This window comes from Symphodus melops (assembly GCF_947650265.1).
Source record: "Symphodus melops genome assembly, chromosome: 6".
Lineage (NCBI taxonomy): Eukaryota > Metazoa > Chordata > Actinopteri > Labriformes > Labridae > Symphodus > Symphodus melops.
The window spans coordinates 22,110,334-22,135,190 of NC_136696.1; the positions used below are offsets into that span (position 1 = coordinate 22,110,334).

General features: G+C 42.2%; 1 protein-coding gene and 1 long non-coding RNA gene across 3 annotated transcripts; one reads left to right on the forward strand and one right to left on the reverse strand.

The window, feature by feature from the left end:
- Positions 1-198: 198 nt before the first annotated feature.
- Positions 199-23,860, reverse strand: tubgcp6 (tubulin gamma complex component 6). 2 transcript variants are annotated; one of them, XM_079347086.1, is made up of 25 exons: positions 23,526-23,860; positions 22,096-22,901; positions 21,813-21,976; positions 21,339-21,552; positions 20,322-20,480; positions 19,844-19,965; positions 19,640-19,703; positions 19,435-19,544; positions 19,175-19,266; positions 17,367-17,506; positions 15,699-15,848; positions 14,730-14,811; positions 14,190-14,278; positions 13,482-13,597; positions 12,066-12,204; positions 11,834-11,932; positions 9,990-11,727; positions 9,606-9,767; positions 7,760-7,928; positions 6,895-7,036; positions 5,356-5,550; positions 4,624-4,756; positions 3,921-4,134; positions 1,968-2,161; positions 199-637 (listed from the first exon to the last, which is right to left on the reverse strand). In XM_079347086.1, exons 2-25 carry the CDS (start codon positions 22,879-22,881, stop codon positions 546-548), a joined length of 5,565 nt encoding a protein of 1,854 aa, XP_079203212.1. In that variant the 5' UTR covers positions 22,882-22,901; positions 23,526-23,860; the 3' UTR covers positions 199-545. The 2 variants fall into 2 exon arrangements, with proteins under 2 accessions (XP_079203212.1, XP_079203211.1); XM_079347085.1 differs by having other exon boundaries at positions 9,984-11,727.
- On the forward strand, positions 644-3,489 carry LOC306826034. The gene is made up of 3 exons (XR_013779345.1): positions 644-1,014; positions 2,640-2,685; positions 2,809-3,489. It is a non-coding gene; the product is annotated as an uncharacterized lncRNA (long non-coding RNA).
- Positions 23,861-24,857: the final 997 nt, after the last annotated feature.

Here is a 24,857-nt window from a genome sequence, read left to right on the forward strand (position 1 = left end):
GTGTGGGGAAAAAAAAGTCTTTTCAGTGTAAACTATTAAACTACATTTTCTTTTTTTTTTTTACCCATAATGCTTGCACTTGATTTGTCATTTTCTAAAATCAATGTTAACATGCAATCTTTAATAAATATAACAGTTTTTTTGTAACTTAAGAAGCCTTTTCTATTTTTTTTACTTCAACGTTTGACACCAGACAGCTTTTATTAAAGACAGCGTTAGCTCTTTTATTTACATGTAAATGACTGATTCCATTTATACACACATGGCTGGAGCATGTTGGACATTACAGAAGGGCTCAGCTTATCACACTTACAAACTTTGGCAGCACATCATCTTTGAAGTAAAGCACATATGCCGTGAATGTCCTGCACTTTATTCAAAGGCAATGAATTTTTTTTTTTTTTTTTTAAATCTGTCTGATCTGTCTTCTTTCTTAACCACATTTAAAGCAGTTTCAAAAAATATACGCATTCATGTACACAATGTTGCGTTGCTGACTGTATTATTCAGGTGAAGCTCATTTCACACAGAGCAGCGACCTTCACTCAGGAGTCTTTGTAGTAGTTGTTAAAGTTGATTCGTAGCAGGAAATCTTCCAGGTGAGGTTGGTAGCCTCGGTTCACCAGCTTGGTCACCACTGTGAGACGACAAAAGAATCATGAGTCACTTTGTAACTGCTCCAGAAAAGTTGGTCTAACCTGTACAAACAATGTTCATGATATGAAGGTTTCTTTTCATGTTTCCTTGACTACTTAAAAAGACACTTTAAAAACTAAAGTCAGAGACTGATTGATCACTGACATTTTCCAGTTAATCATCGGATGAAGACATAACTTCAAGATTGAGTTAGTAGCTTTTTCATCTAAAATAAAATATAGACTTAAACAGTAATGCCGCTTAATCAACAATCATGGGCTGTCATACATGTGTCTCCTGTGCATGCGTTTTGTTTGACTCGGGACGTTTCTGTGCGGGGGAGCAGGTGTATTTCCCTCAGCCAATGACAACACTCAGGTGAGTTCATGAGTGAGTACAATTCAGTCATTGGACAAGATTCAAACGGATGTAGAGAAAACATAGTGAGGTGAACCTTGTTGGGTTGGATTTCACCTGCTGCGGACGTGGCCTGTTTAGACAGGCAGGTGCCGAACACCAGAGGTTAGCTTGTGCTATAGCGTCCTAAATTATTAACTCTTTAATCACAACAAACGTAATGTGGCTATTCTCCGGTCGCTTCTGGTGGTGATGAGCCGAGGAGGAGGGGTTAAGTTTGAATGTTGCGTTTACAAGCTGAAAACAAATACTTTTACTGACTCTACACTTAATAACAACAACGAAGCAGTGGGACTCTGAAGTTTAACACAGAGAACATTTTGCTGAAAAAAAAACAACAACTACAAGGTATGTACATGAAACATGCTCCATGCTCAGAATCTTTAAATCCACTTCACTGTTAAATTCAATCTCATGAACCTCAACTCATCTCTTCTTCCCGTTTCCTTATTCGAGTCACAGCAGGGTTAATATTGAAGTCAACGACGCCTCACCGCCCACCCTGAAACTGTGGCTGTGTTCCTGAATGTCTCACATTAAGCGAAGATCTGATGTGGTTTAAAGAACACTCACTCTTAGAGAAGGTGACAACCCTTAATTAACTACATTACCATTGAATATTTCAAGACAATCCACCTTGAATCCCTTCGTAACATAGATTATATATTCGTGTTTAAATAGAAATGAAAGTAAGCCATGTTTCCAGGTGAGTGCAATCAGCTCATAGTTTCTACCTTTATTTTGAATGCGTCACTTCAATGGTCACTTAATGATTCATTGTGAAGTGGATCCTCTGAACACATCGTTTTGATTGATTATTACGGCTACACCGAGTAACCACAGAAGCATTTTTACAAAACTGCTTCATCAAAGTACTTGATTGAAATGAACCTAACTAGTTTATCCGGGCTCACCTTTGAAGAGGAAGTGGGAGTAGTACTTGAAGGTGTTGTAGGACTGCTGCATGGCGACGAAGCTGGGGTGCACTGCCTCCCCCTGCTGGCTGTCCCAGGGCTGTGCGATCAGCTGGGCCCTGAACTTGAGGATCAGGCTGAAGATGCTGTGGATGATGTTCATGACGGGAGCAGCTTTCTCTGTCAGCAAACCTCTGAGGAGTCAAGAGTGCAGAGTTAAAGGAACTCTGAAAGGGCTTTGAAGGAAAAGAGTGATACTTGAAAAGTCCACCTAATGAGATTAAATCTTTCATCGTGTCATGAAAAACACGGCCTCAGATACAGCTGGAGTTTTTAATTAACTTGTAAGGAAGAGGCTGAATTAATTGTATGTGTAGTTGTGTGTGCACAGGTCGCTTCTTCAAGTTGCGTCGCCCGCTCAGAGCAGGAAGAACATTTTTTTTCATGCATGTTGTGGTGTTTAAAATAGGTGTATATATTTAAATTATCTGTGCTGTAACCTTATAACTGAGGAGTATCATTCTAAATGGAATATGTCTGAAAGGTGCGATATTAATAAAGTTTGATTGAGAATAAGTTGATGAAAAGAATAAGGTACTTTTAAACAACAAAAGCCAACCACATGATTTCTTTTTTTAAAACTATGGAATATTCTATATTTTCACATTATAGACTATCTGTGGATGAGATGGGGAATAAAACATGGATCAAAAGAACGGTGAGGAGTATTTTTCATCTTTGATATTTGAAGGACTAAATCAAAGTGTTGATATGATGTGTATTAGAAGACATCTGGACTTACACAGTCTGATACAGATTCTTTTTTTATACCCATATTCAGATTTACAAAACATTTTGACACCAGCAAACATCAGCGAGCACCCCATGACGGATTCTGTGCTGCCAATGACTTTTTGTTGGTTGACCAATCGACTGAAAGGAAAACCTAAAAATGTCTGGACCTGAGCTGAAGAAGTTAAAAAAAAAAAGAAGACAGCTGTGCGTCTTTATTCTGGGTGATGTACCGCTCTAACTTATTTTCCACCAAACACCAGCTGTGACACCTCAGCTCCCTCTGCAAACCTCCCCGGGTGTAAAAACTGTCAAACATCAGTAAACTGTGAAATGGGACCGTTAACTCATTAATGCAGCACTTCATCAGAATCATTTTTATGAAGAACTTAAAGGCAGTGATGGCTGTCGCACAAACCATCAGGCCCTTCTTCGCTCTGTCATGGCTGTGCGTAAAATAGCAAAAACAATAATAATAAGGCTCACTATTTATTTCAAACTTATTTATTTGAATTAAAAAAGTAAACGCGCTGCCATTGAAATAATTACGACTGATATAATTATCAAAGTTCACAGCCTTGTTTTGAAGGACGTCGTGTAAAATTAAAGTTTGAAGGCGTTAAATTCTGATTCATCGGTATGAGATGTCTCGTCTGTCTGATTTGTTCCCAATTCAATCTCCAGTTTAAAGCTTTAACAAATGAATTTTTCTGTGTGATTTACAGTTGACATTGTGGAAGTGACAGGCTAAAAGTTTTGTATAATAACATTAGCTGTGCGCCTGTTTCATAAATTGCAGGTTACTTTAATAAGTGATTACATCTGTTGATTTCAGCTCCTAAATTTGGAATATGTTCTCCTTTCTTTGCTTCTCTTCAGAAATAAATTGGATTCCTTCAGTTGCTGACAAATCAAGAAAGTTAAGGACAATTTCTTCAACCTTGAATATGACTGAAATTCTTTGAATTAACTGATATCTGATAGAATCAATCCACCAATCATTGAGTCACATCTAAAAGATGTTTGCTCTCGTTGAACAAAAATAAAATTGATTGCAGTAAAAAAAAAAGAAAAGTCAAACACCACCTTGCTTTGCAAAGGGACAAACAGCAGGCATTATAGAGCCACGCGTCACTCTATGTCTGCAGTCCCAGCCCTCACCTGAAGATGGCTCTGTTGAGGTAGTCTGCATGTGTGCGGTGGATGGCGTCCAGGTCGCTGGCCGTGGCCAGCTTGGCTGTGAACTCGCTCCAGGACACTTGCAGGATCTGGTTAGCGATGTATCCCTGTATCACTTTCACAAAGTGCTGCATCTCATGTCTGTACAGCTGCAGCTGACGGAACTGCACCGAGCGGCCGGCGCCTTTCACCAGCGCTGAGGGGAAACAGGACATCGGAACAAGTCACATGAACAGGCTTTGTTTTATAACACACCTGTTTCCTTTTACATCCCACAGCTCTGAAGTCAGTTACAGGAATGAAAACAAGTAATTTATCCACCCATCCATCCATTTAAAACAGACCGAGACTGTTATTTTTTATCCTCTTTTCTTTTGGTCTGGTTTGAATAAAAGTGACTTTAAAATGCATTTGGAGCGCTTAATGATGAAAACATGCACATTCCCTCCTTTTGATCAGTAATAATAAAGTTTGAATTGTACACGTCCCTCTCACAACTGACTACTCTATTTACCCCTCAGGATATCAATCTATATACTCGGTTATCCAACATATTCTTTGTATAAATAAAACATAAAGGGCTCAGTGTTTCCCCTTATGAATATTTTATAAACACAACTGAAGGAATCTTTCCTTCGAAGAGGAAAGCTGGAGTCTGAGCCGGGCCGGCATCAAAAGCTCTCACCTGTTCTCTTGAGGTGGAACCAGACCTCGCGGAGGCTCCACACCATGTGTTTGAGCTGCAACAGGAACGAGAACAGACGGTTGTACTTGTTCATGCAGCTGTCCGTGATGATGATGTTCAACGGCCAGTCCACCTGGGAGACGATTTGGGGGGGGGGGGAGGGGGGGCAGACAGACACAGAGAGGCGAAAGAAAGAAAGAAAGAAAGAAAGAAAGAGTGGGGAAGGTGCGAGAACAGGTGTGACAGAAAGTTGGGGAAACAGGTGAAGGGAGAGTGACGGATGAGGGTGAGTAAAAAAACGAGGGGAGGGAGGTGTGAGCGCAGGGACGTTGATGAAGGAGGCGAGAGCAACGTGAAGGTAGAGATGGAGTGGAAGGAGAGGAATCGGGAAAAGACACATGGGCAGGAAACAGCAAGACAACAAGTGAGGCACGAGATAAAGAGAAGGAGAGAGTTCGAGGAAAGGGACGAGATTAAGCGCGAGAGAAGAGTCACGGGAGAGATAGGAGGGCGGAGAACAGAAGCAGAGGACAATAAATGCATTAGTCACGGCGCAGGTCATCCAAAACCACCAGCTCCAATCAATCTGCGACGTTCAACCATTTAAAGTGCGTGATGAGCTCTTTTTTTTTCACGCCCGGAGCAGTTTGTCAAGACACGACAGGTTGTCATATTCAAGCTGCCACTCATGACTAGCGTTCCACACTCTGATAAAAACACACACATCCTCACCTTGTAGCGCAGCTCCAGGCAGTTGAGGGAGTCGGGGGCGTGTGGGTGGAAGGTCTCCGGGAGGAAGCGAAGGGCGAAGGTGAAGTTGCTAGCTAAGGGTGTGTCTCCATGTAAGCTGTACTGCAGGGCCTTACTGAGGATGGAGTTCAGGACCAGCGGGGTCAGCAGCTCGCCGGGCGTCTGCCCACTCCCCAGCTGTACGTGCAGGAGACATTACAAGATGTCAAGTATGGATATCTACGCCTGTTGTTTTAAAAAGTTGAAACATTTTCACAGCAAACAAACAAACACCATGGGTAGCTGATTACAGCCATCAGCTGGCTTCCCGGTTGAAGGCGTGCTCATCAGTGGAATCAGCTGGTGATGTGTTCGGCTGGAACAAAAACCCTTCTGTCTCGTGAGCCTCAGGAGACAGGTGTACACGCATGTATCTGCACAACAGCACTCAGGTGTTAGCAGAAGCTTTGCTTGTTATTTCACAGCAGGAAGCTCGGGCTCGACACGAGTCGAGAAGAGACTTCGAAGTGAGGCAGTATGTGCTACAAAACATCCAGAGATGTGTACATGTGTATACACACACACACAAACACACATATATATATATGTACTTGTGTGTGAAAGAAGAACGAGAGGATTATCACCAGAAGCCACAGCTTCCCTCAGCTTTATAATGAGAGTCACAGTTCATAGTGTGACTGCTCAGACTGCACATTCATTGTCTAACTGCTCTCATTGGATCATTTCTGCATCAGGCACCTGCTTTTAGAAAACAAGTGTGAAGTACCTGCAGAGATTCAAACAGAGTGCAGTATTTAGCAGTCAGAGAGATTTGCTTCGGGAAGTGGGAGAGATTTAAAAAGATGAAACAAAAAAAAAAGGGGAATATTAGGCTGACATTCATACAAGGCAACAAATATGATTTTAATGGATTATGCTTGCTATCTGCGGAGTATATAAATAAGCAACCGTAAAGTTTGCAATATCGTGGGTTAGGGTTGATTTTTGTCCGCCGTCATGTCTATCTAACGCTGCTACTTTACAAAAAAAAAGAAAGAAATGCAAATGCAGACAAAACAGAGAGAACGTCTGCTCCTGGAAATAAAGCTGGTGAGCACAGAGTGAAGTCTCACGCTGTAAACCAAAACAATGAGTTTAAAGGTGCCGAGAAGCTCTGGGAGGTTGAATTTGACACCAGCTGGGGTTAAGAACCGATTGTAGGTTTGCAATAATGAAAAACTCTTCTGCGTTATATATCAACGTTTAATCCATTATTTATTCAAACTCTTCTTTAATGAAACTTTTACAACGCTTTGTTGAGACTGTTTCAGTCTTAAGACTTCTCCTTTTTTTCTCAGCTGTGCCTGTCTGCAGAAAATATCAAACATATGCACTAGAGCTGTTAAAAATCTGTTGCATTCAAAGGTGCAGCAGTCCATTTAACCCTTTCATGACCTCTTCCAGGACAGTTTTAACTTGTGACCCGTTTTCAATACGCACAAAGATGAAAGCAACAGCTGAAAAAAAAAAAAGGAGTTTCACCTTTTCAAAGAGCAGATCACTGAGCGACTGAGCAAACTCGCCGTCCTCCATCAGCAGGAAGTGGCGCATCGCCTCAAAGTGTCTTTCCACCCCCAACTCCACAAAGAAGTAGTCCACCACCGCCTTGTTCACCAGAGACACACTGGGGATAGGAAGGTGGAGAGAATGACCGTGAATAAAAAGCAAAAAAGACTGAAATGTTGCTGACTTGCTAATTTGATTCCTGTTGTGAAAATGACAAGACGATGTTGGAAGCTCAAAGAAAATACTAATTTCACTATGTATTATTTTATTATATAAAAATATCCGTCAGCAATTCCCTTTTATGTCACAGTGGGACTAAGGGAAAGGTTTCTTTAGATGAAAAGTATGCAGAGGAAAAAAAAAACATCTCAGGCAAACTCCACTTCATGGTCGAAGCTTGGCATACGAATGTTTTGCTGAAAATGGAGAGCTATGGATTCCACACAATGAATATATACGACAACCTGTCTTTGTGCAGAAGAGAGAGCCATTTCTTCACACGGGTTAAACTGCACAGTGTGCAGAAACATTGTAGGCAAAGACTGACAGGCTTGTCAAGAGTTCTGATGGAATTTCAAAAAGAAAAAGGGATCCAAGAAGAATGGGAAAATGGAAGGTAATAAGTATTTAAATTACTCCTCCAGAGAAGAATGTACAGTTTAAGTTGCCTGATGTAGCAGAAAAACGAGAGGAAGTCTTTCAACCTGCACTTCCCTGCAGAGCAACCTTTGTCACAGATACTTGTAAACCAGAACTTGCTACACGCTTCTAAATGTGCTGTTTTCATCAACCACCACGCAGAGGCGTTCCCTCCGCTGCGCTCTGTCAGCCGGACACTCACTGTGTGATGAGCGGCGCGGTGACCGAGTGTTTGATCAGAACTGGCAGGGAGACCATCTCGCTGAACTGGACAGCCGTGGTGTCTGTGGCTTTGCGGAGTGTGAGGTCCATTGGGAGGCCCCAGGGGCCCCGAGTTACCTGCTTCAGCAGCTGACACTCGGGGGAAGAAGCTGTGTGAGAGGGAGATGACAGACACGTTCGCTGAATACATATCACTCTCACCGCTGCAGAAAACAGTGTCGCATTAAAAAAGTGTGAAGAGAGAGAGAAAAAAAAAAGAGGAGTGAAAGAGAAACAGGCGGCAAACAATAATACCCAAAGCTGAAAAGATCCGCACGAAGAAACAAACAAGCTGCTGAACAATTAAATGAACAACAGAAAGGGAAATTAACTGTTTAGATAACTTATTTATCTTTTGACAAATTTTACTTAAAGAAAAATGCCAAAAGCCTCTTCTTCCTCAGCTGTTCTTATTTACATGATTTATAAGTCAACTTCTCGTATTTGGACTTCTGACTGAGTTAAAGACAAACCAGGACATTGAAATGAGTGAACTTGGGCTTTTTACTATTTTGAAAAAGTGTTGGAACAAAATGAATAAATAAATACCGACTGATTGTAATCTCAAAATAAACGTTTGCTGCAGGTATAGGCGCTCTCTTAATGATCACTAATATGAATCAAAACGCCTCTGAAACAATCACAACACAATGTAAAACACAAGGACTTCACATTCTCCTGAATTTATTGCCTGCACGTTGATTGTATTCAATAGCGTCATATGTTTAGTGTCATTTACTGTGTTCCCCCTCCCTGCACTTTGTAACAGTCTGTAAAACATTAAGGCTCCTGACTTTGATCAGTCGTTTGGAAGATGTATTCGGAGGACGAGATTCGGATTGATTTCATGGAGACCCTGGAAGCTGGCATGAATAACAACAACACGCAGAGCGGGGAGAAGACGAGCTGCGACTTCAAGACGCAAAGATGCATCCTACACAAAATAAACCAGACCTAATGCCCTCATGAAATATCACTGCTTTTTATGCAAGCACTGTGCCTGCTGAGGGAGTAAATATTTAACAGCCTGTGGAAATGCATCACTCCCCAACATGTTTTAATTTACATGAAATAAGCCCCGGAGAGCTGAAAGGTGTATCATTTTCATTCATGCATTTTGACATGATGTTTTTCTGTGTCTCAAAAGGTGTTTCATTTCTCATTATGTTGCTTGGGAGGCATCCGGGAGTAAACAGGGTGCACATGCTGAACTACTTGTCTCTGACTGTGTAGATATGCTCATAACCATCAAATTAAAAACTTTAGACTACTTCTTAAATTAAAGACTTTACAGCCAATAGATGAGGAGAGCCCACTTCATTACCTCGAGTTTTACTGTCGACTCTAAACTTTGTCAATAAAACAACTTATTAGGTTTTGTATTAGGTGCCCCAGGTGTTGAGTGTTAATCTCTAATCTCTGTCCACAATAAAGCAAAGCAGTATGAGCAGAATAGTTGTGTTTAAACTTTAGCACTTTCTTTGTCAATATTGTTTAAAAATGAATGTGTTTTGGTTTTTGTTGTTGGTAACAGTTTTTTCCCCCATCATTGTTATTCTAATGAGAGCCAATTACAGATGTCTAGAAAAAGCTTGTTTTTCAAACTGCTCAGAAAGTGTGAAGTCCCATGAATGCATGTGATGCAGATTTAGTTAAATCAACAGATAATTATTTATTGAAATCCACTTTTAAGAAACAAGCCTTACAGGCCCTCGTTTAAAAAATAAATTAAAATATTGCCTTCAGATTATTGCTTCTATTGACCTGATGACATGTACTCAACTTACACATGAGGTTGTAGCAGTCTTCGTAGTGTTCCACCTGATAATGTGCAGACAACGCCGTGAGGTATTCCTGCTCGGACTTCTCTCCAGGGGACAAAGAAAAGCCAGCTGCCCAGGACCCCATGCTCTCTGCCAGCTGCTCGCTGAAGCTGTGAGACTTAGCACCTGAAGCAAGATGGTAAACGACATTTTCAACAAGAAAAAAAAATCCAACATCGAGAAAACTGTGGGAGAAATTCCAAATGAGGTATTCTGTAACTACTTGCATAAAAATATGATAATCCCTTTTCATACTGCCATTATGGCACTACAGAACTAATCAATCGACTTAATGTCAAAGAGATTAGAACAAAGTTTACCAACCAAAATATAACTCTTTACCTTTACCGTCTTCATTGCTTTCTGCCTTCTGCTGAGTTTCACCACCTTTGCCCCTCACCACACACCCGATCCCAAGTGAAGAATCTGAAGAGTGGCCATACATGCTGCCTGGTAGTGCAGCCGCTTGCAGCTCTGTCCCCAACACCACACAACCCACACCCAGCGCCGAGTCCGAGGAGTGGCCGAAAGCGCTGCCCGGTAAAGGCGATAGAACCGATTCGGCTTTTGACACGACACATCCACCACCTAAATTGGAGTCTGAAGAATGACCATGAGCACTGCCGGGAAGAGGAGAACGTTTGGGTTCATCTCCTGAAACTAAACATCCGATACCCAACGCTGAGTCTGAGGAGTGTCCGTAAGAGCTTCCTGGTAGAGCAGACAAGGTGGGTTCAATTCCAGATACCAAACAGCCTGTCTGAAGGATGCAGTCGGAGGCGTGCCCATGTTTACTCCAACGAGGTCTATCTTGGGTTATGTTCGAGACATATTCGCCTACTTTTATATTAGCGTCAGAGGAGTGACCGTGGATGCTCGGGGCGGTGAGTGGTGCGACATAATCGGAGACATTTTCTCCAACTTGAATGTGAGCGTCTGAGCTGGAGCCGTGAACACTGGGGGAGGGAAGAGGGGCGTCTACGTCGGAAACGTATCCGCCGACTTTGATGTGGGAGTCTGAGGCGTGACCGTGGAGGTTTTGAGGAGGAACGGGCAGGACGAAATCAGAGACGTTTTCCCCGACTTGAATGTGAGCGTCAGACGAGTGACCGTGAACACTCGGGGAAAATCGAGGAGAATCCACCTCCGAAACATGTCCTCCAATTTTAATGTGTGAATCTGAGGAATGAGCGTGTGCGTCGGGGGAAGGAAGAGACGTAGCTATCTCTGATGTTAACTCTCCATCTTTTATGTGAGCGTCAGGAGAATGCCCACGGTTGCTAGGAGAAGGCCGCGTGGCAACAGCATCTGAAAGCAGCTCTTCAGCTTTAAAGTCTGCACCAGCGACATCAATGTTAGGCGAAGAAACGTCGTCCCGCGTTTCATCTAAAGCAACTGAGCTGTGATCAGTTGGTTCAGTATCAACAACGTTAGCGTCTTTAGCTCTCTCGTCTTCCTTTACGTCTTCTTCACTGTTCCCTGCTTCAGCCTTCTCTTCTGTCTTTGATGCAGCATCTGCACGCTTGTCCTCACTCTTTGCGACTATACTTTGTACTAGCTGCACTGACGCTTGAGACGGATGCCCATACATGTTTGCTTTCGATGTTTTTTGAGGCCCATCCAAGGTGTACTGGCCCAAAGGAAAGCTGGATTTGGTGGCTTGACTAAAGGCACCGGCTTTGGGGACACTCTCCAGAACTTCGGACACATTCTCTCCTACTTGGATGTGAGAAAAAGAAGGGTGGTCAGGCTGTACTGCAGGGCCCAAACGAGGCCGGGGCTGGGCGGAGACCTGGCCAGTGATACCCTCGAGTGGACTAAAGGGGGCGTTAAAGTCATAGTCTACCAACTGTGCTGTGGGACATCCTTCAGGCAGATCAGATCCAATCTCTTGTAGGGCCACATCCACCTGCTGACTGTCAGGATTTGGCGACTTGGGGAGAAAATCATTGATGTCGATGTTTTCAGAGATGAGGGCGGGGTCTACTGTAAGATGGGGTGAGGATAAGCGAGGTGGCGGTGACACAGAATCAGGTTCCCGAGGCTCTGCGTGCTGCTGCTCAGACGGCTCCGCGGAGGAAGATTCCTGTAAAGAGACAGATAGGAAGGAGGATGTCTATAAACACTTCTTGTGAACGTGACGAGGTGGAGAGAAACGAGGATCCATGTTAAAAACCAATGTGTTGTCATACCAGCGTTGGCTGTGGTGCAGTCTGTTGCACTGAGTGAACAGATGGTAGCGCTTCAATGGGAGGTCTCTCCTGGCCTAAAGGATATTTCTCCAGTATTGCCTGGAAAGAAGTCATGAGAGCTTTTGTTAGAATTACCTCCCTTTCATTTTATAATTACATTCTCTTTTATCATCTTTTCTTTGTAATCTGTGTGTGGGAGTGTTTTTATGCCAATTATTTATTCATTACAAACCTGAGTCTGCTGCCCGTCTTGAATAAAGAACTGAGCCCGGGCTTCGTGAAGTCTCACTCGCTGCACTCGCCACATGGCCCGCCTTTCTCTGCGAGCAGCTTCTTCTGACAGATGGCTGTACTGATCAATCAGCTCCTTCCTACGATGTGAGGGGAGTCGCACAAGAGCACTAAGTAAATAATCTAGCGGAGGGAGTTCTCCAGAGTGTCCTGCATTACACACTCTCCGTCGAGGAGTGAGTCATGTAGAGCAGAGCTGTATGCTAAATTATGCTCACAATGAATCCATGGTGACAAAAATAAGAGGGTGAAAAATGCTGAACGACGTATCACAAATCATGCCTTGTTCGACTAACAGTTTAGACCCCAAAGACAGTCAGTTTAAAACCATTGAAGACTAAAGCACCAGAAAATAATTAATCAAGCATGAAAGAGACCAAAAAGGCAGCGCTTTGATTAAAAAAAAAAAAAGGTTTTTGCTGATCAGAACTCGAGACAGGACACATTACTGATGAAGATCAAACATGTGACCTCTTACTCACTTACTGTGCCCTTTAATCATTAGGTGGCTTTCACTGGCTTCATATTAATATTTAACTTCGATAAGAACTACAAACTCTCAATCTCAGTGCTGGTGCCGAAGAAAGAGCGGCTGATTGCAGACATATGATCGACTATTCCAAACACACGACAAGTGATGGATAATTCAAACACTTGTAACCTTGAATGTATGTTCTAATCATCTCGTAATCAGAGTTCCTTCTCTTCCATGAGGTCTAATCTAAAGCTTTGATGGCAACAGGCTTATACGTGGGGCTCCTATACTGTACGTGTGTTTGCCTTCCATATGTGCTGCTCAGAGTTCAAATATATGTAATTTCCACAACCAATCACCACCCTCTTAACGATCTAGTGTCTATTTATATGAAACGACTTGTACAGTATAAAAGGAAAGCTGTTTTTTCCTTGAATGGAAATCTCATTTTAGAGGTTCTCTTAATTAATAAGGAATCTTGATCTTAGAAATCAACGCATAAGACTGCCTTCCAGTAATGATAAAGAAAGCTCCTGGGTGATAATTAGGTAAAAAGCTGTTAGGGTTTTAACCTCAAAGTAAACTTTGTAAAGCAAATGAAATACTTGAAACCATCTCGTAGATAACTACTGGTGCCGTGCTCACATTACAGACTCTGATCACATTTGTGCAAGCTGTGGCATCACATGCTTTGTCCCAATTGCATGGAAATTGGGCCCCAAGTCAAAATGTTGGAATATTATGCACAGATGGAACTGATGTCCAATCGTGCTTACTCCTGATTTTTTTTTTCTACTAAAATCTGTTCTAATGGAATGAGAGATGAATCAGTCATCATTGAAACCTTTACATGTGTAGTAGCGGCTGTGAAATCAGTCAGACCTGGCTCTCTGCTCCAGTTGCTCCTCCAGGGCCTGTAGTCTTTTCTCTCGGTCCCTCACCTCTCTGGCAAAGCTGAAGTCATCGTCCTCCTGCTTCCTCTTGGCTACACTTCGCCACTAGTGCCATCAGACACACACGCAGACACAGACACAGACACACACTTATAACTCAAGCTTCTAAAATGGGCTTCAAAGCCGTGGGTGTCATGTATGAATCCAAACTGTTCTGTTTACATAACATAAAGTGGCTATAATTGATATGCTTATAATAAACATTTATGCTTATAAAGGATAAGCTCACCTTGGCTTTAGGAGCTACATGTCATTGTGTTGTCTAGAAAAGCTCTGAAGCCTTTTGTACCCTCTCTGCTCAGCACCAAACAGTGTACAGCTAGCTGGTGAGCAAAGTGGAACATTCAGCAGCTAAAGAGCAGATATGTTCCCTCATAACTTGTAAGAAACATCGAGTTGTGTTCACAGGTTTGACATGTGATTGCCATCGGAAAATAAAAAGAGAAGAAAAAAAAAAAAAATCAGACAGCTCCCTGCCTTTGCCTCTATCCTGCCAACACATCATATTTTTCTCACTCTGACAGACACATGCTCACACATATCTCTCGCCAACACAACACACTTTAAAACCTGTTACTCTTATTCACGGGCGCAGCATGTTTGACGCTCTCCTTTTTGTCTCGTCACACATTTGTACCTCTTGCTCCTGCTCCAGGTGCTGTTTCAGCTCCTCAAAACGCTCCCTCTTCTTGGCCTCTTCAGCCAGACGCTGTGACACCTGCCGCCCTGCAGGAGTAAAGAGAGACAACAGAGGGCTGCTTCACAAAGAACAAACATGACATCTGCCTCAGACCTACACAGCTGAAAAAAAAAAGAAAAAAGAAAAGCCCATGCAAAAAGGCACAGAGCTCAGACTTTTCCACAAACATTTCCACATATCTTTTGAAGTAGTATATGGTATCAAGAGTTGGCTACGCTGTGCCAAGGATGATTGGATTTCATTGCCCATAATACTGGATGATGTACAAAGTAATCCCCCCTGTGATTGCCCCTGTGCATCTCTGCTGCTCTCCTGAGAGGAATAAATGGAGCTACAGGAAACTCTTGCAGTCAAGAGCCAACAACTGAGTGCATAGTAGTCATTTGTTGAAAGCATACTCAGTGAGTAAGGGTGTGCATATACATCAAGCACCATATCAAATTATACTCGTGGCGTGCGTATAAGTGTAACACTAACCGCGGATGCTCTCCAGGGTTTTGGCTGCCGACTCTCTGACCTGATTGATCAGCTCCTGGCGCGCCTGCTCTGCTCGCTGAGCCTTACAACACAGAGACAAGACATCATGACTAACAAAGACGTTCAGATCTATCCACATGCCTTACAACTCATCTCACCTCAACAGACCCCACCCCATCGTCTCCCACCTCTGCAAGTCAGCAGCACTGACAAGACATAAGCCCCAAAAAAATCCTGTTTTTCTATTACAAAACAAACAAACAAACATTTCAAAAACTCCCGTCTGTGTCTTATATGAGAGCACCTGTGTAATGACTTATCTTACTGCAGCTTTACCGTTTAGCGCTGATGTTAAGGCTACTAGCTGCTAGGGGGCTCTCAATGAAAACAATGACAAAAGATGACGTCGACACTTGTGGTGTATCATGGGAGTATAAACAAACGCGAGACCGAACTGAGAAACACAACATGTGTATCTGAGTATAATTAACATGATGGGTTTTTTTCAATCACAGCAGCACATACAGCCTTCAGTAGCAGCTAGTGCTAGCTTACACAGCCGTCTCTGATGTAACATCCGCTGTTTCCTTGACAACGATCAACATTTCGTGTCTGTCTTGGCAAGACACGCCCGTTACAACTATAAAATTACAGATTTCTCTGGCTGTGATACATTTTGGAAATATTTCAGGTGACGTAAGTACTCAACTAAAAAATAAATATTATAAATAATAAATATTTTTTTAATTTAAGTTCCATATTTTAATGCAAACATTAGCTTGCAATTCTACATACTGCACCTTTAAAAGTCAGTAGCAAGAGACTCATGGCGTTCATTACGAAGTTCATAAACTACGTTCTCTGGGACTTTGCTTCATATGCACAAATAGCTTTGTTAATGTTTATTTGACCAAAGCTCATCAAATACACTGAGCAGGAACGATGTAAGCATTAAGAGTGTGTCAGTACTTGCTCCTCCCTGCTGATGGCGCTGTGCTTAGCGATCCTCTCCAGGCGTCCCCGGTACACAGCACAGTCCCTCTCGATCTCCTCCACCTCCCGGAGAGAAAAGGTGACGGCAATGCGAGGCACCGGCAGCTCCGACCAGCAGATGTAGTGCTGTGGACACATCCAATAGAAAAGGTAAGACTACAGAGGAAGCCAGCTGTTTACTGATGTCTCCTTTTGATGACATCATGATAGAACGTTTCAAAGACCCAAAAGGTTTCACATGATAAAAACGTCATTGATAAGAAAATCAGGCCCAGTACTAATTAAGCACATTATCAACAATTCATTGACTTGTTCATGAGTCACTCTATTCATTCTCGTGGGTTCACAGCCGTCCCTTCAATTTGTCCAGGAAATAACACACACTAAAACCAGCAGCATGTAGCAAACCGAGAAACACCAAAGCAGACTGGGTCAGGTGGGGCGAGTCGTAATCAGCAGGTCAGACATTTATACAGTGTGTACTTAAGGCTTTTACAAATGATGAGCAGACATCAGCGTCAGGAATCACGTGGTCACTCTCCACTATACATTGACAACGTGAAGTACTAAAGGCTTCAGCGTGGCACCAGGCAGTTCTAAGTGTGGTCAATGATAAAAAGACCGCACTTAGATGTATATAGCACTTCTCCACTTTAACGCACAAAGCACTTTACACACCACATTAATGCACCACTCACGCATCGATGACGGCACAGCTCGGAGCCGAGTGCCGATCCTGCGAATAAACTCGACCACAGGAAGACGAGTCGCAACGCAGGACTATCAAGCTTCAGACTGATCGAGTCAATCCAAAAGAGAAAGTAAGTGATGTTAACTTTGATCGAATCATACTGATAATCCATTAAATACTGAATGCAAATTATGATCAGAATGATGATCAAAAGACTGTCACGGACATTTTCTAAACAATCTGATGTTTTATAAAAAGAGAAATCGTAATGATGAGGTATAATTTACAAACCCAACTATTTTAATTTACAACTAAATGCACACTTTACCCCCCATTAAAACACTTTTTGTGCCTAAATGTTTATCTATCTATCTATCTATCTATCTATCTATCTAATTAAAGTATCAGGGAAGTATAAGAAGTACTCATCATAACCTCTCTAGTTTTAAGATTTGAAGTTTTAAGATGAAGCTTACACTGACATTAAGGTAGTGCTGTGACACACACACACTATGAAAACCTCTCTGCTTCAGCACAACGGGACAATTGATCAGAATACTGATGCGTTTTGTGTTGATGACATTTTGCAAAAGCCTGGACCCTCATATGTCACACTATTGATTATTTGTCCAATTCCCTTTGGGCAGCATAGATTCTGAAACGGGGTAGAATGATTGCTGTTGTGGCAGGTAGAAAACTGTGGAGTGAATGTGGAATCAGTGATTTTCAACAAACAGCCCACTGCCCTGCTGTTGATTGCAAGCAAAGCGGATGGGGATCATCTCTGAGGTCAGAGTGTAATGAGTTTAGTTTATTCACTCTGTGCTGAATAAATAACAGATATTATTTAGATAAGGTACTTTTATCTTCTTCTCTGTCTTCACAGGAGATTCATCTGCATAAAAAAAAGATCTCGCCTTCATGAATAAATGCATTAAACAAGTGAAGCAAACCTGTGGGCAGCAGATCTTGAGGAGGTTGATGGTCTTCCCACAAACGTATACGTCGTTGGCGATGTGTCTCAGGAAGAGGGGCACACACTCCTCCACATCCTTCGAGATGAGAGTGTATCCCTGGACCCAGAAATGTTTGTCTGCAGAAATTCAAAGATGCCCGTTACCTGACTTTTTTTTTACAATCTAGACCAAGCAGTTTGACTCCTGTGCCTCTCTGTTAACAGTGTGGCACACTTACAACAGCAGTAAACAAAAACAACAACAACAACAACCTAATAGTGATGGAGTAATACTTTTGCTTTTTGGTATGACTCACGGGGCATGGCAAAACTCTGGCCGCTTACATTAACACTTGGAAGCTGTTAGCGCTTAGCTCAGTGATCCTCGGCGTTAGAGAACATGAATGCACTGAGCGACCAGAGCCCTTTTACGGAAAGCCTTGCCAAGAAAGCTGAGCTACTGATTGCCTCCCTGGCCAAACAGACTTTGAGGTGAACAATGACATTTGTGCGTCCTCCAGAAAGCGGGAGCGAGGAGTGCAGAGGTTCACTGCGGGAGTTGATGAGGTGTAGCCGATGAGCAAATGAACCTCTCAGCCAGACGAAGCTGAGGAGATTGTCTGACCTTGGATGGGCTGTTGCATGACATACAATATTAAGATAGAATTTGTTGATTGTTTTAAAAGAATATTTATGGAATGCTGACAGGATGAAGCACTTATTCATTATTTTCCAAACAATTTCTCCCACACGGGACCTCAAGACATTTTCAACCAAAGCTTAAAAAGTGTATCTGGAGAAAAATGACCTGCCCGTCCTTTAACTATAAAGACGAGCTGATTTTTCAGGCCCGACCCCTTTTGGTCATTTCAGGCTTTCTGTCATTTGCAAACAATCTAAAATTCTCATAAAAAGGATGCTTGCGTTTTCCAAGTAGTGTCTGTGTTTATACATCATATGTCTAAGTAAAGTTGAAAATGTTGCAAATGTTTTGATATATATATATAAAAAAAAAAAAAGGATTGTGAAAGTAGCTTAGAGAAAGATGAGGATTTCTGGCGTAAAACTGGGAGAACATTTGGCTGAATTTAGTCTTTGACAAACAGTGCATCATTTGGAGTTTGTTTCCTGTGTAAGAAAGTCATCTCTTCTTATCAGCTCTTAAATGTGATCATGTGAAAGGCATCTTTTTCTTCCTTAGTAACTGTTTTGTTTTCCAGCAAAGCCCTAATTATAACTCCTGAACCCTGAGGAGCACAGACCGGCCTGAATTAATCTGCCCTGCAGGGATCCTCTCCTCTCCTCCTGTCTCCACTCTGCTCTTCTGCTCTCCTCAAAGCACCGACTTATTCACGCTAGAATATTTGCATCACTTCAGTCGTGGATTTGTCGAGGTCAATTCAAGAAATCGAAGGACAAACTGAATAACTGCATGATTGTTGTTTTTTGTCTTTCACCAGCATGGTGTAAAAAAACTTCCAAGAATAAAGAAACATGGTGTGTTTGTGTTTGTTCCCGTGGCTCACAGAGCAGAGCTGGCTTTGGTTTCCACAGCTGCAGCAGCTGATTCTGTTTCCCACTGATTATCATCCAATAACTTCATGACACTCTTTACAGAAACAAGGACAAATCCAACTAGGCAATAAAGGCTGTAATGAAATGTTGTTTATTTTCGGCTCGACATTTCCGTCTGGCAGGCTTTTCATTTTTAGAACCTGCTGACTGAGGCCAAGTATTTATGGGAGAGTGTGTGTGTGTGTGTGTGTGTGTGTGTGTGTGTGTGTGTGTGTGTGTGTCTCGTCTCACCTCGAAAGCCCAGAAACTCTTCATTCACCTGGATCATGAATTCTCCATAAACATCTCGAAACACTCCACTGTACACCCAGTCCGAGACAAACCTAAATGAAGCACAGTGGGGAAAAAAAGAAAGAAAAACAAGACAGACACGGTTGTGAAACGCCTGGAGAGAAAAAAACAATCAGTAGTGCAAGTTCTGCATAACAATGAAGTGAGGTCACGTCCTTGGGATATATTATTGCGTTTGGATGAGCGGCGCCGTGACTGACCGCGTGTATGGCTCACAGCTGCTCTTCAGCAGCGACAGCAGCACCGGGTAGTTCTCGTTGCTGCAGTTATTCTGCGCTTCGTTGTACAGGTAGGAGAGCAGTTTAACACCCTGAGGAGAACAACATGGCACTGAGCTGACACCTCATCTGATAGGCCGAACATGATAAACGACACATCGCCGTTTGAAGATAAAAGCGCTCTTACCACAGGGAAGGTACCCTGGCCTGCACCCAAAGGCCCGTCTAAGCAGCACAGCTCTGACAGGTACCTTAGATTAAAAGAAAGCAGATTTGTTTCGGTGATCTGATCATATTGGCATCAAGGTCCTCTCTATCTGGATGCTAAGGGGTTCAAAGAATAAAAATGGGCAGTTGATGCAAGCACTTAGAAAAACGGGTATGACCTCACCTTAGTTGGCGGCCTACTTTCCGGAAGAGGAAGCCGATGGTCAGCAGGCTGAGTGTGGGTGGAGTGCTCAGAACACAGGCCCTGTAGTAGTGCAGATACTTGCGCAGACCACCTGTAAAAGCCTTGGAGGGAAGAAGATGTTTCATTTTAAATTACGTGTACACCAACTGAAACGCTCACTTGAATTTATTTACTGATTAAAATGTTGTTTTCAACATGATGAACCTTTTTGACTCATCATATGTTTCTGGTTATTGGGCAGCTTCAGATTATCCACTCCCTTCATCCCTTTAAAATGTTTGTGTCTTTAGTCGATTTATAAGTTTTAATGTAAACTTTAATGTGTACTCGATGACAGCCCTTGTTGAGGCATTTTTTTTAAAACAAGTTAAAGAGACAGTCACTATGATGGCTATTAACAATTCAGAAGGTGCAGTCTCAACTGTGTTTAAAAGCTTTGAAACAAAAACAACAATACCTGGAAGACGAGGCCTTTTTTGTCCGCGCTCTGCAGAGAGAAGCGGCTCAGCCTCAGGTAGTAGGTACCATACTGTGCCAGCTCCCCGAGAAGACGAGACACACTTTCTGTCGAGGCTCCAGACACGCACACTCCTGGTCTGACATCGAACTGAACACTCTGGGAAGAAGATGACACATTTAGAAAAAGATGGAGAGAAATACAAAAAGGACTTTCTAATAACATCCAATAAAGCAGCCCTACAGCAAAGTCAAGCTTATGATATTGAGCTGTTGTTTTGGCTCTCAGAGAGTCACCTCCATGCTGACTTGTGAAGACATAGTGTGTGTGTTTTTTTTTTTATTATTATTATTATTATTATATTAGACTGTAAGACACAATCAGATGTTTGTAATACACTGTCCTTCCTGCGGTTCTGTTATGAGAAGTGGATGCATAGGTTCTAGACAGGACCCTTCTGAGAGTTAAAAAAACAAAACAAAAAAAAACACAAGACAATAAGCACAGCACCACAACTAAACACAGCCTCGACGAACACCTCCCAGTTTAATAAACAACTGACAGTCAAAACTTTCACTTCAAAGGTTTAGCATGCAGTGCAGGTCTGAAGGCTCACTGATTAAATGAGGATACAAGTGATTTGATATCTGGCTGTAATTCTATTAAAGTAGGAAAACTTAATGGGAAACTAGAGAACAGTTCCACTCTTTGTTCATTATTGAATGCATCTTAAGCATGTGTGTTTGAATGCCCCCCCGCCCGTTTTTTTTATAGTTTTCAGGTAATACACTTTTATAAGTCAGTCGGGTTGGTTAATATCACACATGCACAGATTTGTCACTCTTTCTGCCCCTGATGCTACTCCGTAAATGTTTTTGTTTTAATTAAATTCGGTGAAAGGGCTTTTATTACCTCATTCCTTCTTTTATCACTTCACTCCACCAGGCCCCTAAAACAACAACTCATTTTCATTTTAGAGCATTTAAGAGGCCGTTACAGCCAGAGAATGAAATGCACCTGATTAAGGGGGAAGGTTGTGGACGCCACTCCGATCAAGACGTTAAGGAGGTCAGATACCAGCTGTCTCTGAGAGTCCAGGGGCAGCGGGAGCAGAGGAGAGGGCGTACCTGTGCTGACCACCCTCAGCTCGCCCTCCCATAGGCGATAGAGTTGGTCAAAAGCCACCCTGCCACTCTCCGTTAGGTAGAGGGACTCCCTCTTCCCCGGTGGGCTAGTGGGACAAATAGAGGAAAATGTCGGGGTTTTGCTCACACATTTCAGTAATTAAATAATCACAATCATTTAAAAAGCAAACATTTAAATTGTTATTGTATAACATTTTAATTGTATTTTCTTTTTTAATTTTAAAATAATTAAATATCCTTAGGTTTTGGGAGGTCTGTCTAATGAATCAAACAAGCTGGGAACAAATCCCCTTACACTTCAGTTCTCCTTTGTGACAGTATCAGTAGACACTGATGTGCCACTTACCAACCGACAGACTCCCAGCAGCGGCGTTTCCCAGGTTCAAACGTGCGGAGAGCTTCCCAAATATCGAAGTCCGGGACGGGACTAGGCTCAGACAGGGAGTCTGGGGTCAGGTTGGAAGAAGACTGGAAACCCTCGTCCTCAGACTGATCCAAACACGAAGGCACCTGCATCAAATAAATAAATAAATGTAGCCCAAAGCTCTGTTAGCATTGGACACGTTTTAAACCCACTGTATCTATAATAATTATGAGTTTAGATACAAGACTAGGACTTAGTGTTGTACCCTTATAGAAAGCCCTGTCACATCAATATTACTGGGAACAGGAGGCAGGTCCAGTCTTATGTCGAGGTCTGAGGTGCGTGTGTGTTGCAGTGCTCCAAACAGCGTCAGTCTGGTGTCCCTCTCAAATCTTTCTTCTGCTTCCAATTTCGTCCTCAGAGTCAGCAGTCCTGTTCCTGGAGGAGCATCCATCAGTCTCTGAGTCCCACATAAACTTTCCAAAGTCCCCCATTCCTCTTGACACACTAGACCCCACGCCCGGGCCTCCAGTCTTTGCAGCTCCTCACTCTGGTAGCCCCATGGTTCAGGCCTCCGCAGCACTGGCCTCTCTCGCCTCATATAGTCTCTGCTGAAAGAGGTCGGTGGTGGAGGTGCTGAACCAGCTAGGTGCACCAGGAGCTCCAAGACCGCATCTACTTCCTTCACGCCAGAGGATGCTCCCTCCGGCAGCCTCTCGAGCTGCTCCTCCAACCTCTCTGCCTCCTCTCTGCACCCGGCCACCCGCAAGTCAAAAGATATCATCAGGACTTTGTTTCTGGGTGGTGTGTTAGCTGTGGCGCTCGGTCCCGAGGCAGAACCTTTGGTGCCATCATGAAAAAGCTTGGACAACAGGGCACCATAGGCTCGCTTCTTGAGAGCTTTGCGGAAACCTTCTCTTGAGACTCCTCCCAGGGCACGGCGTTTCCATGACACCCCGGTCAGGCTGGAGTCACACAGGGCACCCAGCAGCTCTGTGATGCTGCTGCTGCTGCTGCTGGACCTCATGGGGTTGTTAGGGTTCGGGTACATGGTGACAGTGTTGCCTCAGCCTACATGATTGAAATAAAATGGAGTTATTAACCTGTAGTTTTCTGTTACAATACAAAAAGAACATGATCAGATAAGATAATCATTTATTCATCTCGCAAACGGGAAACATGCACAGTGTTACAGCAGCAAAGCAGGATAGCAGAAGAAAATCACACAGTGCAAATTAGGTATATATATATATATATAAAAAATACATAAAAAAATAGTTAAAAAGAGGCAGTAACTTCAAGATGTAAGTCTGTATAAACTGTATGAACACTATCATGCACACAGTAAATATATGGATGGACATATTATTGCACAATTTGTTCCATAAATTAATATTGCAAAGCAAATCAAATTATAAATAAAAATACAAATAAGATCAGGTGGCGATGAGTTGACAACATGTTATGCATACAGCTGCTGTTTGTAGTGACTGAAGAAGCCATGTAGCTTCAACCTAGTTTTCTACTTATTTGATCGCACACATGATTAAGTGTTCAACTTTGTCACAAAAATAAGACGTGTTTTTTGTTTGATTAAATTCAACTACATGCAGCTAGCAAAAACTGAACATCAAATCTTAACGTGGATTACCGCCCAGTTCGGTGACAGGCTTTTCTTTAAATAAATATATTTACCTTTTGAAGCTGGTGGATATTCAGTTGATTAAAACAGTTTTAGATCCTTTAAAGCTGAAGCGATTCCTTCCCATGCAGGCTAGCTAACGTTTGTTATTAGCATGGCTGCCCTGGTTAGCTCAGGTAGGCTAGTGCTACAATCCACAAGGTTAGCCATCTGCACTGCGCCCGATTGTCAAAATAAATCACTGGACAGTTATTTCATCATACTGGTACCAGTTAATCTGCTGTAATTGTGTTGTCATAAGCTATTTGCTATATCTATTTTCTTCATTCATCTCCAGTGTCTACGCGGGGTTACAACAAACTGTGAATCTGCCCCCTTTTGAATCTAATTGGACAATAGATTATAATGTCCATGCTGATTGGCCAAGAATTCTAATAAGGCTATACTGATTGGTCGAACGTCTTTGTCAATCACAGGATGCTATCGCGCCGTGCTGCGTTCAAGTGATACAAAAAAAGTGTAAATAACAGTTTTACAATTGCAGCGTCAGGTCAAACTTTAAGGTTGGGTAGTAACGTTATTTAAGGATAATAATTGAAGTCACATTAAATGAAACAAAGAATGTAAGCAATAAAAGCCACGCAGCGGGAGACACCTGTTCATTGAATATTGTCTCTCTCTCTCTTATTTGAATACATCCTCTTGGTTTGCTCATCATATTGTAGCAGGTTGAATTATTGCCTGAAGCCTAAAAGTAAAAGCTCAATTGCATAGTTTTTCACGAGTTTGACTAGTATTCAAAGGGCGGTCCAAATTCTTCAATTATTCCTAATATAGTTTGCTTGATTTTAGTCTAATGACTACAGCAATTTTGGTGTAAGAGGTCACAAATAAATACAAATGTAGGTTACATGAGAGTAGCTTATTAAATAACATACACTTAAACGGTATGTTTAAATCAAATCAATTTATGAGCAAGCATTTAATAGTTATCTGTAGAAACATCTGTTATACAGATGTTTTTGCTGTTACAATTATTTCAAACCAGGAGGTACACTTGAATGTCACCCATAATTGTACATTTTATACAGTGGATCAGATGGACATTGTATTTGCTCATTTGCTGTCAATTCATGTGATGAAACTGTATCTTCTTTTTTTTTTTTTTTCCATTTATTGTCTTGGAAAAAAAGAGATTTTTAAGTTCTGGTTCTAAATTAATTGGAAAACTGGAATCTAAAATAATTTGTTTTAATGCAAGCTACATGATTTAAATTATTCATCCAAACAATATTTACAGTGAAACTACACCATCGTTTTTTATTTTATTTCTTCTTCTCTTGCCCCTAAGGCAGTGGTAATCCAAGCCAACTCTCATTAGCCAA